We start from the raw sequence: 20126 nt of genomic DNA, 5'->3' as shown, positions 1-20126 counted from the left end.
TGATCTGTACACATTGATGTGTGCTGGTAAAACAGACAGAGCAGACAAAGTTAGAGAAATATTTTTAATAAAGGTTCATCAAATTTGTTCTCCTGCAGGATTTTTTTCTTCCTTAACATTGTGTCTTTACCAGAAACTGCCTTGCTCTTTAAGCTGTCTTCCCCTTTTTGCTCGACAATCTTCTAAGTAGCTGTGAAAAATGTTTCTTTCCTATTTTGGAATAACAGAAAAAAATTAGAATTCAAAATTTTTGTCTCTAACCACCCTCCACACAGTAATAATTAGCTATCTTTCAAAGACTTTTCTTGACCCAGGTCCTTCAGTTAAAAGAGAGCTCAGGTTAGTTCCTCTCTTGCATCAATACATTCTAGGTCCCTAGAGGATTTTCTTCCAAAAGGAAAAAAAAACATAAGTGTTACAATTCCTTTAGAACATTAAAAAAAAAAAAAAAAAAAAAAAAGCTCTAAGTGAAGAATAAAAGAATCCAAATCACAGCTCCATGACCTACCACCTACGGGTGTTCAGTTCCCTGGCAACATGAGACTTCCTAATGATTAGTCAGCCTTAGATTACTTTATGCATAATATTAGCATGCAGTCCTCCTGCAGTGAGCTACGCTACGAAAAAAGTTTATTCGAAGGTGACTGTTCACAGGAGCCACCTGAACTGTCAAGGTAGCGCTTGGAATTTTTTACATGGGAAATTTCTGTAGGCTGCATTTTGAAAATAGCAGCACGGAGCCAGTATTTCGGCATATATTGTAAACCATCATTTCAGCAGTGCAGACCAACACCGCCGTTATACAGAGATCTACCGGACGTGTAAAAACCCTTTTGTGGGGTTGTACATTATTTGTGTCTGTATGCACAGAATATTATTAAATATGTATGTGTATATAAATATGAATACCTATCACTGCTGTACTGTTTCCAATTTTACCACTTTGAAATGTTATCCAGGTTGGTCTTTACTCTCTCAGCTTCTGTACAGGGGTTTGTGTTTGATTAGACTTTTCAGAAAAGGCCCTTACTGAATATTAAGGACAAATACATTTTCCTTACACATCTGCCTTCTAAAATGAACTATGGATTTTGATTTATTGTTCTCTTTTCAGAAGGTTTTGCCAGTATAAAAGAAGCTTTGAACACTTCTGGCCTTAAAAAAAAACCACTTACATACATACTTATTCAAGACATGACAGCACTCCAGGTATAGAGTCGGTGTCTCGTATGAGAAGTAGAAAATTACAATCGCCATATTTTAACAACTCAGTCCATTTTTATTAACGATGAGTGGAGTCTTATCTCAGTACAAAACCTCTTTGGTACAACCACTAGCACCCAGTGAACAGGCAGCTCTCCAGGGCCCATTCTAATACAGTTTAGCAGACAGCACAGTTTGTTCAGGTTCTCAGGCTGAATAATGAAGGACTAATACTGCAGGAACTACTCATCTCTAAGATGTCTCATCCAAACTCGTAATAACTGGAGAAAATGGGACTGTGCTGCTTATACAAAGGATCTCTTGGAACAGGACTACAGGGTACATCTTTTCAGAAACAGATCCAGTCCTAACAGTTTCTTACATTGGAAAGGATCCACAAACTGCGAAAAACACAAACCTACTTGCCAAGATTACCAGTATTTTATACTCCATTTCACCAAACTGCTTAACAAGATGAGGAAAAGTATATGGCCAAACATGTACGAAAGGTGATCCCTACACAACTCTGAAGTTAAACTTGTTTATGCTCTACACCAAACTCCTTAACAGCCTCGGGGTAAGGAAGTATTGTACAGAGCTACTTTCTGATGCTTCCATCTTCACTAGAACTGGAAGAGCAAAAGATGGAAAATCTCTCCTAAGTAGCACTCTCCAAGGGAGCTGGAATATTTGGAAGCTCTCATCTTATGAGGACACACAGAATGGAGCTTTATACGACCTATGGACTACGCCTAAAGGCTAAAATAAAGTTACTTATGCCTAAAATAAAGTTACATGAAAGAGGAGGTATCAGGCAGTCAAATTAAGAATTCAAATGCCACAGAATAATATGAAGATCTGTTATGCCTACCGAATTTGTGTTACTCCCCCAGCACAAAGTCTGTTTTTAGAACTGGAAATAAAAATTTGAATTCTGCTCCTTGCATTTGGATGTACAATTGAAATGTTTGTATTTTGGGAAATTAGCTTAAAATGTGTTGCAGGAAAAATCTCTGCTCCTGAACCAATCTGATTAATCTAAATAATCCCCTAAGAAGATTCGGTTCAGGAAATTTCAATGTAAGAAAAAAAAAAAAAGTAGCAAAAGTATCGTGCTACAAAACATTAATAAAAATAAACACATTCTGTCCACTCTGTTATTAACACATTAACACTACCTGATATGAGTAAAATCTCCAGTATGTTAAGATAATAATACTGACCATGTTTAAAAATGTTTTTTGTGTGTGTTTTTTTTAAACAGGCTTAAGTTTCATGTTATAAGTTCTCAAAACAAAATGCAATTTAACTCCATATTTATCATTGAGAAAAGCATGGTATTTTATGGCCCAAAGTTCTTACGATTTTTATATCCAAAACAAACTTTATCTTTGCCAAATGTCAAAGGAAGATGCATACTCAATCCTTATGCAAATGAAGTAGGAATTTCCACCAGCTCTATTTACTGGATGGCGTTTCGTTCGTGCTATTTTTAACAGACACCAGAGAAAGCAAATGCTGCAGAAAACATATTGAGGAACATATGGTTCAATGAAGAGAGTGAATTAGCCTCAACTGCAGCACTGCTGTTTGGCTAGTTTCAATGAGCTACTGTTCTGTAAGTTTCAAGTGATCCTGATTTTTTCTCATTATATATATAGGCAACTTTTTCACAGAAATAATGCTGAAAATGACAACTATGCAAATATACACGGATGGTGAGGGGGTAAGGGAAGAGAAGGAACAAAGAGGGACTACAGCGTAAATCTGGACTGGAAACACTTATGTAATCTCGAAAGCTCTAGCATATCCTTATCCCTGTTTAGCCAGAGGGGAGCAAAGATTCCTGATCTGAATGACCAAACGTTCCCTGCAAGATACGCTTAGGCAGAAAGGTGAGAAGTGTCAAGTAAGTAGACCTGTAAGACAGAGCAGAGAATATTCAAAGCAAAGAGCTTGCAGGCAACGGATAAAGAAATGAGCTTGCATAATAAAGAAAGAACGTATCAATAAAAGAGCTAAGTGTTAAAAGAGAAATCCTGAGCAGGAAACACACAAATATGACCAACCAAGTCAGCCTTACACAGCCACGTACTTCCATGCAACCGGATCCAAGCCTCGTGCCACCAAAGCAGGCCCAGGAGATGGGAACTTCTAGTGGGGCAGCCCCAGGTAACAAAAGCTTTTGTGAGCACTCCCTGCCTGCCCGCACGGCCTGGCATTTCTCCGCCAACAACTCAGGGACACGTCAGACATTTTCTACCGAGTTTGATATGGGTAACAGTGCTCTCAGTGACAGGATATTCCTATCAGTTTTGATAAAATTATGCAACTGTCTGCCTGATGGATACACGGGACACCCTATTAATGTCCTTACAGCAAGAAAGGCAAGGGGATGAGGGCGAGCAGCAGCAGACCGGGTGGGAAGGAGCTGAGGGTATTGGGCAAGTGTCTAAGAGATGATGACAGGGTGGAGATGAAACTGGAGGTCTTGGAGTAGGAAAATAAAGGAGGCACTGGATGCAAATCCACAGGAAACCAAGCTGCTTTCGTTCTGCCCGCTCTGAACGATTAGTTTAAGTGGTATATGCCAGAGGACTAGCCCCTTCCTGCCTTTGTTTCGGCCTCATACACAGAATATCCGTCTCTAACGCCCAGCAGTCAATGACATTTGGAAATACCACAGTGTGCTGGAACACTTTATATTTATGCCTCTGTTGAAAGCAAAGTTGTATCTCAAAGTCCCTAGAACCCACCATTATTTTCCAATTGCCAAAGCACGAGTTTTTGATGAGGGCAGAGTAAGTCAGCCAGCATGCTCTCCCCCCCGAAGTCTAGCCAAAAGCTGCTAACACATCAGTCTTTGTCCTGTAAATCAGGGTAGACGAGGACTACAACCAATTTCCCCTTTCTCCCTCTTTTAGGAAGGACAGAGTGATCGGGGTTAGAGAAGCCTGACAGTTATTAACAGGGATAAACACGATACTCCTGACCTTAACCGCAGTTACTGAATCAGATGCATGTGCATGCCTCCATGCGCGCACACGTGTGCGGACACCGCAGGACTCAGATTTTCCTGGCAAGCTGTCTGCTGCTGGCAGGATGATGCAGTACAACTGCTGGCACTGAGATGTCGAGCTGAGGACGAACGCAGGCCAGCAAAGTCAAAGGGAAATTAGGTTTCAATGATTCCAGTCTTAATTTTCCCCTAGAAGAGAGTTATTCTCATCATTGTTTCCATAACAGGAACATGTGCTCTTGACAAGTGATCTGAAGCTATTTCTACATCCAGACATTGTATATTGGTTACACTCTGCTTGGAGGTAGATACTGGCTTTGGTCAGTCTAAATCGCAGCTTTTTGACATGATGCGTCTGTACGTGATGAATTCTGTCACGTTTAGGAGTTAGACTGTGCGACTCAAGCTTGCAAAGCACTCGGCCAACATTAACTAAACATAAAGCAATTTTTTGACATTTAATTCTGATATTGCCAAAAACTGACTTATTTTACTGTGCTAAGGAAGAAATCTCTGTACAAGCCAAGGAGATGTTCTCATTTAGGGACAATCCCATGAGTTACTTACATTGCCAGATCCTACTTCAGTACCTCAATAATAGTTAGTTGATTGCAAACATTTTTGTGAGCATGGCCTTTAAATCCTAATCTCTGCCAACATACAGCTGAGCGCTACAGAAAAGCATCCTCTGACTTATTTTCTTCTTTGAAAACTGAGCCACCAGCAGTTAAAGAAAAACTGGGACTTCTGGGCAAGTTTCCAGAAGTGCAAGCTAACAACGCTTGAAGCAGCCACTGCCATATCGTACACCGAGGAATTCTTCGCCTTACAAGCTGGCTGATGTAATGGTGTGCTTTATTAATATAATTTTTTGTGTGCTTACATTTCCCACAAAACCTTCCTATGAAAACAGAATCACCAGTGATGTCTGATAAACAAGGGGTGTTTACTTTTTAACATTATGGCAATTCCCATGTGTTTTCAGATCCCATCTGTCCTTCTCTTCACGGAAGTGTATGTGGCTATCGCATGTATCCATTAGGTCAGATGTGGAGATGACTGCTAGGAATTATGATGGGGGTGGTGTCTATTGATTCTGGATTTCATGCGATAAACAGTGTGGTTATTATGAAAAACAGCTGTACATGAAGAAAGAGAGAAGAAACAGCGATGTATAGTGCCGACTGCTTATTTTGTTCTTTGATGAATCGCTAATTAACTGACTTTTCTTAACTGATTGCCAAGGGGATATGCAATGCCTCTTCCTGAAAGACATAAAACAGAGAAGGGAGATGATACAAAGGAGCACATTCCCTCTTCCAAGGACAGGTTTGAACCTAAAGTCAAAATAATGAAAGGCTGAACTAATTGCTCAGCTTAAAGAAGAGGGGGCATGTGGCAGTCCACAGATTTTTCTAAGAAAAAAAACAATCATCTGTTCCCCATGTTCACCGTAGATAAGAGAAGTAGCAATGGGCTTCATTTATAGCATGGGAATCTTGGATGAGATGGCTGAAAAAAAAATCAAGGAGAGTTTACCAGTGGAACAGAAATTCTCTGGAGGTTACAGAATCCTCATTATCAGAGGCTTCTAAGGGGCATGTTAGACAAGCACCTCTCAGAAAAGAAACAGGTAAATATTAATCCCAAACTTAGACAAGAAGATTGATTCACTGACTTCTAGATTGGTTTGGTTTTTTTTTTCTAAATTTCTGATTCTGATTCTGATCTGATTCTGATTCTATGGAAGCAAAAACCAGGAAGATGTCTAGAAGTAGTGCAGACTGATGAGTCCTTACTTATTTTCCTTCCCATTGGGTAGAATTCATCTCATTCTAAAAGTTGGTTTAACAACTTTAGAGAAATACAACACAGATAAAAACAGCCTTACCAGGCATGTAGATACCATTTATAAAATCAAACCAGGCACTTCTAGAGCATAATTCATCTGAACTGTCTTAAACCTCTACCTTTGACCAAGTCAATAAAACATCTACCACCTACCCCATCAATAGGTCTAACATTTTATTTACTGGGAAAGGAACTTATTGGGATGACTCAGCTTCTCTTGATACCTCCTCTTAGCTAAGACAAATCCCAGTGTAGGTGATTTATTTTTCAATCCCAGAAACTTACCTTTTTGATGCTATTATCAGGAGCTCTGAACCCAGATCATAAAACAAGGTCATTCTTTCCCCCTGAAAAATAACTCCCTCTTTCCCAACAGCCCTGAACACCTTGATTAGTTAGTCATTTATCTTCTGTCCTTTTCTTTCCCACCTTCCATTTTTGCTTTTCTTTACTCCTTAAGCTGCAGCACCACAACTGTTACTCTCAACATCCAGCTGAAACTGGTAAGTACTGAAGGGATGTAGCGACAGAGGCTAGCACAGTGCTGCTTCAAGCTGCTTTTCAGGGAAGCAGAGACAGGCTTTCCACGTCTTGCACGGTCGGACAGTACTTACTAATAATTTTAATGTTCTTAGACTAACCGTGAGGAACACACAGACACAATATGAGCGCACAATCTTCTTTTCATTTGCCAAGCGAAACAAGCTAAAAGCTCAGTTGTTTTTTTTTACTTTCTATCCGAATCGTGCTCCTATCTCAGAGAAGGCTGAACGGCTCCGTACCAATTGATATGTCAGCTATTAATGGCAAGCAACCTAAACAAATTTTCTGCTTCCTAACTTCCCCAAAAATGGCAACGATGATGTGAAATTTGCAAAGAAATGAGAAACATAGTCTGGAATATTATTTTTTTCTCTTTCCTAGCTTATTACAAAAGCAAACACCAGAACAGGTCACTGAAGTTGTATTTTCAGCCGACAGTTTCAGCTAATTTTTTATTTCAACTCTGCATAATATGTATTTAAGCAGAAATGTTCCAGAGAAGGACAATGCTTACTCAAAGACATGATGATATGTCAAACAAATAAAGGCTAAGCAGAGTTGGGTTACGTCTGGATTTTGACATCAGAACTCCAAGGAAGATCTATATACTAGATTTAGACAAATCTTTTATCAGTTTTCTCGAGTCAGCTCTGCAAAAAAGTGCTGCAGGATTCAGCCAGGAGACACTGAGCAGCTGCAAGTGTCATCTTTTAGATAAGAGACACAACTGAGCCCAGGCTCCACGGTCAGCTACCTGGCTCTCCGCCCCTGAAAGGCAAGGACTGCAGTGCTGGCCACATTCCCACCTGGGAAACAACGCTGCTGCCCAAGTACATCCCCCTCACATTTCTAATTCTTGTCCTAAAGATGGCTAACATTACTTTTTCCAGTTTGTACATTTTACATTACAGAAAACCACAGCAATTTCATTATTGCAAAGAGAAAATCTGGTGCGCTATTTGGTTTTTATTTCCGTATTATAAGGTCTTCTAGAGAAACATGGAATGTGTTTGCATCTGTCTGCGACCAATAAAAATGCCATTGCCTTGTTCAGTAGCAAAGATACCTGTTTGTTCAGGCCCTTTCTGTTCATAACATAAGGTCTTACACAAGCTGGCTTCTTCTGCTCCTGCACAACTCAATCCAACATTTGTCTGGATGCAGCTAAACCAAGAAGCCTTCCACTTCTATATATGATGGCAATGAAGTAGTTACTGTTATAACAATTTTTTTTCTTATTCTTCAAGTCAACTTTTCTTTGAGACCTTTGATATTTTGAAAAAAGATTAGAGAAGTTGATAGCAATGCATTAGAGACATACTCTGGACTAAGAAAGAGTGGGGGGGAAATAAAACCTTTGCTGGCTCTTGCTCTATATAGAAATAATCTCGAGTTAAGCAGTAACTATTTTGTTTTCAAATGCACAATGCTTGTAATTTCTTTTTCTTACTACTACCATTCACAATTTAGGGATATTCTTTATAACATTAGCTGCAAAACAAGCATAGTTTCCTTAGAGGATTTTGTACATCAAATAAATTACTTTATTAGTCAGTCTCTGACTAAACAGAGAACTCCCTGAATTTCCTCTGATGACTTTGTATTTGCTGCTTGTTTATCTTCCATACAGAATTGTAATTTCCTGCATCATACTACCTATGACACATTATCTAAATATCAATTACAAGAACTGTGAGGTTCAGAGACTGTGATAAGTAGAATAAATTCAAAGACAAAATAAAGACAAAACACTAAGACCTTGTAAAATAGGAGTTTCACCAAACACATACTATTTCCTATGGCATATCAAATTCAGGCTGAGATGAAGTTTTATGCCGCATGAGCGGATATTTTTCCCTTGGTACCTTTATTATTGCTTTCAGTTACCTCTCATTTTCAGTATCTGGAATTTAAAGAATAAAAATATGTATTCTTTTTCTGAAATTTATTTAGGTGATATAGTTTGGGCTAAGCCAGCACGATATGGAAAGCTGTCCTTTGCGCTGGTTGTAAACATTTTTAAAATACGTTTTCTTACCACTTTCATCCAGCAAGAAGTCATCCTGGTAACGGAACTTTTCCGGTCCACATGCAATAAAAATGTCATCATCGCCGAAGAAATCCTGAAGGCACATCACCTGCAAGCAAAAAGGAAAGGAAGGCATTGTATGAAATACCTCATCATTGGAATTGTAAAAACAATAAATCCCTCCTTGTTTCCATCTGCATGAAAATTCTTCACTTTTAATGGAATCAACAGGGCTTCATCTCCAGATACATTTCAAAGCTGTGCTCTGACCATCTGTTACAAGTGAGAAACACTTTTATGGACACTGCAGGAAAATAGAGATAAGGCGAAATGCCCTAACTGTCACATTTATTACACGATGTATCAATGGGATATGAGGTAAATGCCTTTTGTTTACGCACAGGGTACCATTCAGCTGTTAGTGGATAATTAATTTGCTTCTGAGCCCACATTTCTACTCTTTGACAGCCATGAAATTAGGTAACAGTTTTGTATGCAGAATTAAACGTAGTTATTTGAGCAAAATCTTCCTGACCAGGAATGAAACTCCTATGGGTGAACTGAGTCTCCATCATACGTTCCTCATCTCTGCCAGCAGAGTCAATGCAAAACCTCTTCATAGGCACCAATCTGAATAACCAGGTGAGCTGGGAATTCTTCTCGTACAGAATAAAAGAATAACTAACCTCTCTCAACTCCCAAATGTGAGCAGGCAGGATTAGGTTGGTGCAGCTTTATGACCATACTTGAGATATCCTTGTAATACCTTTTAATTTGCAAGGCACTACTTAAAAATTTAATATTTCTTTACTGATGTTCTTAAAAGAATAATCAATAACATTCTCCAAACCTGCCTTTGGACTTACCAATCCAGTTTTGAAAAATTTCAAAAACAAATTAAATATCTGACTATTAAAAAAAAAAAAAAAGATACTTTGTAAACAGTATTATATACTCTGTCCTTGTTTCACATTTATAAGAAAATTTTAGCAGGTTATATTTGCTTATTTTTATATAATGTTTTGCAATTAAATAGCACACTAATATTTGAACATAGTTTTCATGGTTTCATGTCAGTTGAATACAGACAGGAAAGTAATACATAAAGCATTTATAAAATTTGACAAAAGAGTTGAGAACAGTCCAATTGAAGGAGAGCAACCCCCTCATAAAAAGCAGGGAAAAAGTCAGCATTTAAAGCCTACGAATAGAGAAGTGTGAGATTTAGCTAGTGAGGCTAGCCAGGGTCCTGCAGACTTCGGCATAAAACCAAACACACACCACCGCCACCCCCAGCCTGCAGCGATTGGCATCGATGGGGTCTAAAATTCCTCTCGTGCTTCCCAGAAGCACACCAGAAGGCTTTGGCACCTACAGCAGTTGTGAGTCTCTGTGCTAGAAAAGTCTTAAGGAAGAGAAATAGTGCTACACGTCGTGACTTGCTTGCAAAGTACCATTTGTCATAAAACGCAGAGCAATAGCAGCTGAAAAATGAGGAAACCAAGAGAAGAAGTAGCTGAAGTAAATACCAGGTACTCTCAAAAGACAAAGGTACTCTCAAAATTGTTCTGTCCTTAAGCAATACACATAATTCCAGATTTAGGTCTACCACAGCCCCGTTCCTATCAACATCCTCATGTTAACAACACTACACAGTACCTGAGCACTAACATCAAATATGTAAATATTTCAAGCAGCTTTTTTCCGTGTTCCTACTCAGTTTATGTTCTATTAGTGTATCAGCCTCAGCAACCTTTTTATAAACTCAGTTTCCATCTTTTTTTTCGTCCACAAGACATATCCTGCCTATCTTCCCACCCCATACACCCACCAAGCTTCAAACATCTCTTCCCTTCAGTCAAGTTCCTCTGAAATTGCCACCTCTCCCACAACGTGCACAAACCCACTAATTTTCAGAATGACATTAAAAAAATCCTGTGATTTCCTGTGTGGATCCCAAGTTTGACACACTTCTGGGGAGCGATGACCTTCACATTTAACACCAAGCAGAGCATTAGAACTAAACAAATACTCAGTGACCCTATGCACAAAGTTGAGCTATTTTGACAATGTGCATGAACTAAAATTAAATTCCCATTTGAATAAAAAATTGTGCGGATTTTATAAAACTAAAACAAAACAACAACAAAAAAACTTGGCTCTGGTCAGTTAGGAGGGTTTCACTCAAGCCAAAACAAGACATTAAAATGGATGTAGCGAGACCTACGCAGGTTCAACTAAGCCAAAATTTAAAGCATTTAAGGTTAAGCATGTGCAGTTTAGATGCAAATAAGAAAATAAAAAAAAAAGTATTTTGTACTTAAATATGCTTGTTTGTTTTATTTAACCAAACTTTATTCTTTTATGTTCATCGTTTTTCTTGCCTCCCAAGATTTTACTGATTTGGGCATGATAATTCAAGCACCTAGGAAGCTCACAGTACCTTTATTTTATTTTTAATTTTACGCTATTTATCGGAAGCCTTGACACGTCCTTCATTGTCTGCTTCCTCCTCGGCAGCCTTTTCCATCCTTTGCGTCTCAACGTCCATGGCCCGCTCTGCTCCCCAGCTCCAGCCCCTCGCGGCTTACACTGAAGGGCTCTTCCAGAAGGCATCGAACAAATACACAGCACCCGCTTTCGGGCTTTTTTGCAAGAAATCTGCAAGCACTTTCTACTCACACTCAGTCATCAACTAAGCAGCAGGACCTGCTTTTTATTACCCGTTTTCACTTCTGCAGAAAACAGCTCCTCAAAAGTTACGGTTTAGGAGATCAAGGATCTGCATCACCTGTTTTGAACTGTGACAGTGCTCAAGAGGTCAGTGCGCTCTGTTGCACCTAGCCAATTTTTTAAAAAGGTATGTTACCAAAGCCGCCCCGAACATTTTTGTTGTTTCCAGCTCACACAGTCCCTCCTCTCCTTTTTCAGATTTTTCTTCCGTATTCCAGCAGGACATTTCTCACAGCGAGGAAAACAAAGCCTGTGCAGGAGCAGTCACACATACAACTTCGGTAAAACGAAACTGAAAAAAATAAATGTTTTCCACTACAAACCTGGCACTAAGTGTACTGTGACACTTGGACACTAACAAGTTGCTGGCAGAGTGGTGAAATTTAACTTTAGTGGTGTCTCTTTAGGGGAGTGCATTCAGTAACAGCAACAAAACCAGAGGACAAGAAGTTTCAGGCATTAGGATCCTTTGCCTGAGTGACAGGAAAGAATAAAAACAGCCACAAGGAAAACTGGTCACTAGTAGAGGCATTGGGCAATACACAAGTCACACAAAAAAGCCTCGCTGAGCTCTACATAGCAGATGCACAAGAGCAGAGAGACAGAAGAAGTCGTCGTACCTACACTTACCTGAGCAAATTTTACAGGCTGAAGCCTGAATCCTTCTCAAATCCTCATCTTTCTTGTCCCAGTAAACAACTTAGGAATCCCATGTGTCCTTTCAGGGGAAACACGGGAAGAGCCCCAAATGATCTCATATGTCAAAGGTTAGTCTGGTGCTTTCACTAGAAAACCACAGGGGACACAGGGACCAACAGGACCAGGCTCAGCATTGGCTTTGCACCATAGCACGGGAACTGGAGGCATCTTTAAAATTACCTTCACTTCTCTTTCTTTCTCTCTTTCTTTCTCCCCCTGACAGGGGCGTACCTGGAACCAATGAGGAATCTCCTAACTATCATGGAGCCTTTTGTTATCCCTTCGCTCGCCTGAAGCATTTAAGGTCTTAATATTCACCTCTTTGAAGTTGGTAACTGTATTATGGAAACCCCCTTTCTTGCATCTGCAGAAAGATGTAAGGAATTATGCTTTACATTTTGGAGCACAGATGACCCAAGAATAAAGAACAGCAGCTTGTAGAGGCACTGGCTGGCAGTTAGCAGCGCCAGGAAGGAGCTGCAGAGAAAGGGAGAGGGGGACAGGGAAATGGAAGACAGGGAGAGGGAGAAGGCGGAGGGAAGGAAGGACGGAGGGAGTGAATCAACCCTTTCTCTAAAAGCATTAAGCGAGTTCAGATAAATAACAGATGAAATCACCTCCTATAATAGCCGGATTCTGGTTATAGTGAGGCCAGGGACCTTTTTGAATTCATGTTTTAAACCACACAAAAACCAGAACAGACCTCTTTGCAAGGGTCTCCTCAGTGACAGCACCCTGAATGCTTTCCTACGGTTTTAAAGTTGACCGTGTATCAAGTTAATAGTGACTGAAAATTTTAAATAAAAAAGAATGAAATACTTGAATGATCCTCTAGCTCACAGCTCAAGCAACAGCGTAACACCACCAGTGTTACTTGCTCTCATGTTTTTATTACACTTTTCATATGCTGTGTTTTGGAGAGGAAAAGAAGGGGGAGCGCTCTGTGTGTTTGTCTTCTTTCAACAACAACAACTTAATTAGACTCTGAATTAGACTCTGCTTTGGATGAGCAATGAGAAGATCTCAAGCTGGGGTGCCCTAAGGCAACGTGGTTAATGGAGAGCTGGAAAGCAAAATCGAGGACAAAGAAATAAGGGAGAAAACAAAAAAAGACGCAGAACGATACAAAGAGCACTCAATAAGCCGGTATAGAAGTCTTCTGGAAAGAAAGACAAATGAAGGATGGCAAAAGGAAAACGTGAGGCATAAAGGCAGGGAAGTGAGTATAAGAAGAGCCGTAGGCTGCAAGGCAGGAGAGTGTTCAGAGGGTGACAGAGACACAGCGAAACTCACGTGGAAAGACACCCGAAGGTGGGGGAACTCAGAGCAGCCCCACAGACAATCCTCTTGGCAGCCAGTTGGGAAGTTTTAAATAAATTAAGTACCTTTTTGTACCTGTAACAATCTCATGTTAAGTTCAATTATCATTTCCCTTACTTTGAAGAAGACATTAGAAAAAAGTTATCCCTGGAAAAACCTCAGTGTTTAAATGATTCACCATTTTAAGACTCTGACTCATGAATTTGGTGCTCAGCTTTATAAGTTCATGGAGGGTTGGTAGGTTTTTTTTTTCTTGCTACTTTTGATTCACTCAGACTTCACGTTTAATTCCTGGCAGGTCTCTTTAGTTCTAAGGAGCTCACTATACCTCTGTTCTACTCTTATGTTTTGTTTTTCTGGTTTTTGTGGTTGTTGTTTTTTGCTGTTGTTGTTTTTCCCCAATAAAACAAAGTTCCTCCTTAAGATTTAAATTTATCTTCATATGTTTCCCTCTATTTTCCTCCTTAACCAAACTATATTTTCCAATTATCACCACCTCTGAAGTACTTACTTTACCCATATCTCCACTCTTTGTTGCTTCATGGAGAAACATCTCAGATTAGATCCCGAGCTAACTTCACTGTCATCTACCACTGGCAGTTTTGTGATAGTTACGGATATTCCTGAGAGCTTATCAATTCACACAAGCTGTTTGTATAGGACAAGACACCGTAGTTTTTCTTTAACTTCCTAATCCTAGCAGAACTACAGGAACAAAAGACCTTCTATATCATTATATTTATCTTCTAGCCCGTATAAGGCTACTTCCCACACTGTATTTCTGAGTGCTTTGTTCAGTTTTGTAATACATTCCATACTGTACAGAGCTTTCCTTCGCAGACTATTCTGCAGAAAGACCAGTAAGGCAACCATTACTCATTCAAAAGGTTTTCATGGTTTCAGAACAAAAAAAAAAAAACATTTCCATATTGGCGTAATTGCTTTTTAGGTCATTACTGTGAAATCAGAAATCCAAACATAACAATAAGGCTTTTAGGAAGAAGAAAGAAAAATACTTGCTGTTTCTAAATAAATGTGCTATCAACACCTTTTTTTTTCCCTCCTTAATATGTGTATGTTGGAGGAACCTCAGCCTGCTCCATTCTTTGTGGAGTATGTGATAATTGCACATAACATCCTTTATGACAAAAAGGTATCAGACCTCAACACGAATCCACGGAGCATCACATCTGAGTATTTTCTCTACATTTAAGGCAAGTCTATTTCCCTTCCTGCTGACCCAGGCTCTGCGGCTTTTATTCATGCCCTTTCACATTTATCTGTCATTATGCACATGACACTTCTTTAGATCCGGTCATCTACAAAAAATATAATGTATCATCAACATGTATGTATTTCCTCTCTTGGTTTCTGATCCAAGTTCTCTCCTCAGGTGGTGGGTTAGCCAAAGGCACTGGGAGGTATCTGCTGCACGTTTCCGAAGTCGAACAGCACTGAATTAATTCTGTTCTGTCGGAATGAAATCTCCATGGTGACAACCGCATCATCAAGCTGTGAGAGCTTTTCAGTGAAGAAGAGCATTTTATCGTGAGATTCTCATTACAAGAGTGCCCTCTGTAAATGAAGAGGAGACGTTACCGCCGGGGTTTGGGCTGGCTGAAGCTGCACAGCCACACCGCCTTTACAACTGGCTTGTGAGGCCACGCATCAGATTAATGTCTCTTGAAATAGCATGTTTTACTCCCCACTGCAAGATGAACACAAGACACTACCATAAGCAGCAGTCAGAAACATGAATTTTCATACTCAATGGCTCGCTAACCTGCTACCTCCCCAGAGCACATCAAAAGCTCCCCAAGCCCGGGGAGCTGCGCTTCACCCCACACTCACCTTCCCTCCTAAGCTGCCTCTTGATGAGCACCTACTCAGGACCGATCACTCTTCCTTTTATTCCATCACAAATGAAAAGGTTACTCTATTCATTTAATTCTTGAAAATGTATCAATTTATTTCTGCAATTTGTATATTCATCAGCACTCATTTTGTGCTAGATGCAACTCAGCCTTCAGGATTTTCAGCTAGCTAAGACTTGGCCAATAAATTAGTAGGAACAAACTATCTGCCTTCCTCAGTTAAAATAGTATGTATTTCTGTCTTGGTCTTCTCACAGGAACAAGAAATCCTTTCTACACTACGTGCAACACACTAGTCTTAATACATTCTGTTTTGTTCTTCTACGTGGCATTAAATGACACGAAGTTTAGAAGTAAATCTATGTAAATTAAGATTCCAGGTTTTGCTGTTGAAACATCAGGTGAGATTTCAACAATTATTTTTTTAAACAAAAATTAGTTTTCTAAACAAGTGTCTATGCTACGGAATTTGAGGAGAGCAGGGGATATATCCCAACAGGGAACTTAGAGGGTTATGCATGAATTTAATGTTGAGAAACACTGATATTTGAAGTTTCGTGAAGTTTCTCTCTGGGAACCACTAACATGGAGAGCTCAAACCCCTGTCATAAATTGCTTCATGGGAGACAGGACAAGAACAGTGAGAACCCAGCTCCTACCCACACCCAAAAATTACTCCTGCTCAAATGTTACCACACTTTGATATCAGGACCAATGCACAATGGTACTAACTAGCTGATGTAGAGCAAGGTGACACGTGTTCACACATGAAATAGGAAAAATAAAGACAGAGAGTCATCAAGCCTAGGATGGGCATCTCCTCCTCCCATTAAATATAAACTTGCTGCCCTCATTCAATTCTCTAACAGCTCATTGCTTTTTTTGTCCCCTCACTCTGCTACTCAAACCCTGTAGCATACTAAAATTTTCTTTCCCTCTGTACCTCTTACTTCAGAAAGTCTCCAGTACTGACGCCTGCTCCCCTCTCACTCAGGTTCTCTCTTCCAAACCATCCATACCACAAGTCTTGCCCAAGACAACAACTCTCTCTTCTGCCAGATTCCTTTATCTTTCCTGCATATGAACTCCTTGAGCAGGCTCTTTCCATTCTTCTGTTACCCTTGCTCATCAGCATTACTACGTAATTCTCCTCCCACATCCCCCTCTTTAGTACCGTCTGAACAGCTCCACAGCCAACAACTTTATAATCTTTATAACGTTCTTTATAATCTCTCCGTCACTTCATCAAGGATGGTTTTTGCAACTGCATCAGCAGCCTCTTTCTGAAATGCTTTTTCCTCATTGTCTGCCTAACTCCGATTTACCAGATCCACATAATCCTCTCTGGAAATGGCCTTTCTGGTTTCAATAGTACCATATTTAATTATTCTTCTGCTTGCAACGACACCGATCAATGCATTTCCTTACAGATTCAATTTCTTCATCTCTCCCACTCTCATTTCTAGAGTGACTTACTGCACCATGTAAAAGCAGTTCTATGTCCTTGGTTACAATTCACCAAGAAACTCAACACCTTCCATCTTTCCAACTTCAGAGCCTACTAAGTGTAAAACTCTACTGGCTTCCTACTTACATCATCTTAGTATGTTCCTCTTTTTCTTTACATCCTAAATTTAGGATTTAGGGGCTATTTTGCCCCTTAGCTCCCTATTTAAAAGCGATCTTCAATACTTTGGTACAATTATTAAAACCTTAGCCCAACATACTTAGCTCTTTTCCTTCAACTGTCCGCTTCTTGCCCTGTGCCATTCCAGTCCATCCAAAGCAACCAAGAGTAGGTGTTTCAGAGGAGTATCTCGTATCTTGCAGTTATCAGATGTGAACAAACACCTTTACTAGCTGCACCCAACCCTCTCACAGTTGAAGACCAACAAAGCGTGAGCTTTTGCCCTTGCAAAACTGGAGGGCACTGTAGGTTCACACTAACAGGACTCTCAGTGGGAGTTTCACTAATTCCTCTATTTTCTAGTTTTCTAGCCTTAACCACACACTTTGTCTATGAGTAAACTGGTGCAGCAAGTGAAGAGTTGACTCAGTTATTTACTGACATTAGCTTAATTGAAGAATTCCTGCATTAAGTTCTAAATAATGTACTTTTTTTTTCTCTGTGATTTGACTTCCTCAAAAATATACACGTGAGGAGAAGCAGTAAAACCTGAAAGACTGAAGTCTTTCATGCCCTAGTCAGTCATGCACATCACCTTCTCAGAGCCTCTTCTGTTTCTGCTTTATCTGTTCCTGAAGTGATCATCATACACAACTTAGTATGGAGAAACCTGGATCTGTACACTTTATGTAGCAAGCAATAAATCTCATGTTTTATGCATCTTATCTTTATATTTGACGTTTATCTGGTTGCCAATGTGGATTTAACAAATGTCTTGAGTTATCCACCAACTGGCTCATCTTCCTTTTGGGGCACTTCAATTCCCCAAGTTGCTGACAGATGCCGCTACTTGGCCAGAATCCAAGGTTTGTGTGCTGCAGAGACGTTACTGCCTCAATAAGATTACATTAGATGAACTGATGAATTAGAGCATCACAGTAAAGACATCATACCGGTACAGTTTACAGAGATACTTATGCTCAGGGTCCCATAACAGAATCAACTGCCCCCAAAATTGTTAAATTACAGAATCATCTCGATGAGGAAAGGCCTTCAGGATCATCAAGTCCAACCACAACCCAACCTACTAAGTCCCAACATTAAACCACGTCCCTTAGTGCCACATCCACGGCTCTTAAAGGGAGTGGAGTCCTCCAGGGATGGGGACTCTACAACTTCCCTGGGCAGCCCAGTCCAACTTGACCACCATCTGCATGAAGAAATTATTTTTTTTAGGGCTTCAGAATTTTTATTTGCTGGCGTTTCCTGCAAAAATTGAATTTGCATTTCCAGCCAGCTACATCCTATCTTTTGACTGAAAGTACCTCACAGCATTGGCTACTCCTTAAACTACTGTAAAGTGTCTAACAAATCACAGAAAACAACAAATAAGCAATGTCTACAGTGTATAAATGTCACATAATGCTTCATCCTAAACTTCCTCAGAGTCAAAAGAGTTATTTGCATCTGAATCAAGAGCTGTATCCTATTGTTTTGTGGTCCAACAGGTGCCACAGATGAAGTACTGGCTGTTTAGAGCAGAAAGCAATGCAAAAGCAACTTTACTGTCTGTCACAGGATGACCAAGAAAGTGGGATCAGGCATTATTACCTCTTGCTTTGGTAAGGAGAAATGATAGCGTAATGCTGTTGACAAAGAGGAATGCTCTCTTCCACCTGCAGCTCTGCCCAATACATCCTCTGGAAGCAGCAGCTGTTCAGGTATCTGTACATTGCGGTCCAACTCACAACTATTCCCATCACCAGGAAAACCCAACACCACAGGCATTACTTCAAAAATATTTTTTCTACTTTATTATTCATAGTATTATATTTTAATTAATATTTTGATTAAATATTTAATTTTTATTTGTGAGAAAAGCAATAAGGCTGAATGAGCAGATAGATTATCCAGGCAAGTAAGCAAACAGGCATCCTTATGAGCAAATGAAGGACTGCAGCAATGCCTAAGTAATATTTTTGGCTAAGAAACGGGAAGATGAAGCCTTAGTGTGTACAAGTCCAGCTGGATTAGGAAGCGGGATATCCATCTGTCACAAACACATTCCTAAAGCATCCCTTTTCCCTCTCAAATATGCTATGCATATTTGCTACACCACAATTAAATGGGAGATAACTTTGCAGTCCCAGAGCCCAGACTTGCTCGTAGAAGTTATATACATATGCCAGCTCAACATTTCTCCTAAATTATGAATCATTTGACCACATCAACCACAGATGTCTTTTGCATTGAAGGAAACTGAATCCTGCTTGTCACCACAAAATATGATCCTGTTAATCCCATGGCAATTGCACAACTGATCAGCGTGTTCGTGACTGAAATTCCAGACAACAGAATAAGGCTCATAAAGGGACAGAGAGGAAAATAAGAACTCCTCATACTTATTTAAAACAAATGAGCATTAAACTGTTTTTTCAGTACAACCAAACATTGAAAGAGCAGCTGATTTAGCAGCAGCAGATGTACGTAATGGGCCGATAAAAAAGCAGTTGAGACTTTGATTGTAAAGTTCAACTACAGCTGGATTACGTTGGGTTGTTTTTTCTGCCATATTCATATGTTTTCCTGTCTCAGAGGCAACACAACACTACCATTTAGTGGTCAGATATGCACAGTGCGGGACGTCATTGTTTACAGGACTCTGGCAGCCAGCCCGCGTGTATTTTTGTACAAACACATGGCAATTATCTTACGAGTAAATTGTGTACTCACATAATCCTAATAACCAGAAAGTTAGGGATTGCTTAGAAAAATCAAATTTCTTTGAATTCAAGTGCTTGAACAAAGCCTTGTCAGAAGAACTAAAATAGTTTGAAAGACAGGTACATAAAACAGGAAAATAGTACGTGTTCTTACCAGGAAAATATATACTAGTATCTCACACAACACTGTGGACTTCTGTTGAAAAGCATCTGAACTTCAGTGCATCTATGTTCAACAGGAACAATTTACGCAGATATAAAAGCTGTCTTTTGCAGAAAAAGATAAATGCATTATCATGGCCCTGTGAGTTACTTTATTTCGTGATTATTACTGAATTCTCTTGTCACGTAATCAGGAATAAAAGAATTAAGCATAAAACATGCTGCCTACGATTTAATGAATGAAGAATCATAAGGAAGCTTGTTCATCCTCTTACAGCTGACGTCTTCTGTTAAGCTGGCAATTACTTACGCATTTCCCATGCAAATCATTGCACTCCTGCAA

The 20126-nt window shown here is 39.7% G+C and overlaps 1 protein-coding gene across 7 annotated transcripts in view; it reads right to left on the bottom strand.

Annotated features, from left to right (window-relative positions):
* DCLK1 (doublecortin like kinase 1) overlaps window positions 1–20126 on the bottom strand; it is a 243785-nt gene that overhangs the window by 110823 nt on the left and 112836 nt on the right. For 6 of the 7 annotated variants that reach the window (XM_080602955.1, XM_080602954.1, XM_080602953.1 and 3 more), the window contains one exon: window positions 8655–8754. In XM_080602955.1, the coding sequence (XP_080459081.1) occupies window positions 8655–8754 (100 nt within the window). Of the gene's footprint in view, window positions 1–50; window positions 211–8654; window positions 8755–20126 lie in introns of those variants that run through there. The other variant, XM_080602960.1, reaches the window with a different exon arrangement.

Source organism: Anser brachyrhynchus, assembly GCF_964034855.1.
Source record: "Anser brachyrhynchus genome assembly, chromosome: 1".
Classification (NCBI taxonomy): Eukaryota; Metazoa; Chordata; class Aves; order Anseriformes; family Anatidae; genus Anser; species Anser brachyrhynchus.
Note: the sequence above shows the minus strand (reverse complement) of the source record. Positions and strands in the feature narration are given on the sequence as shown.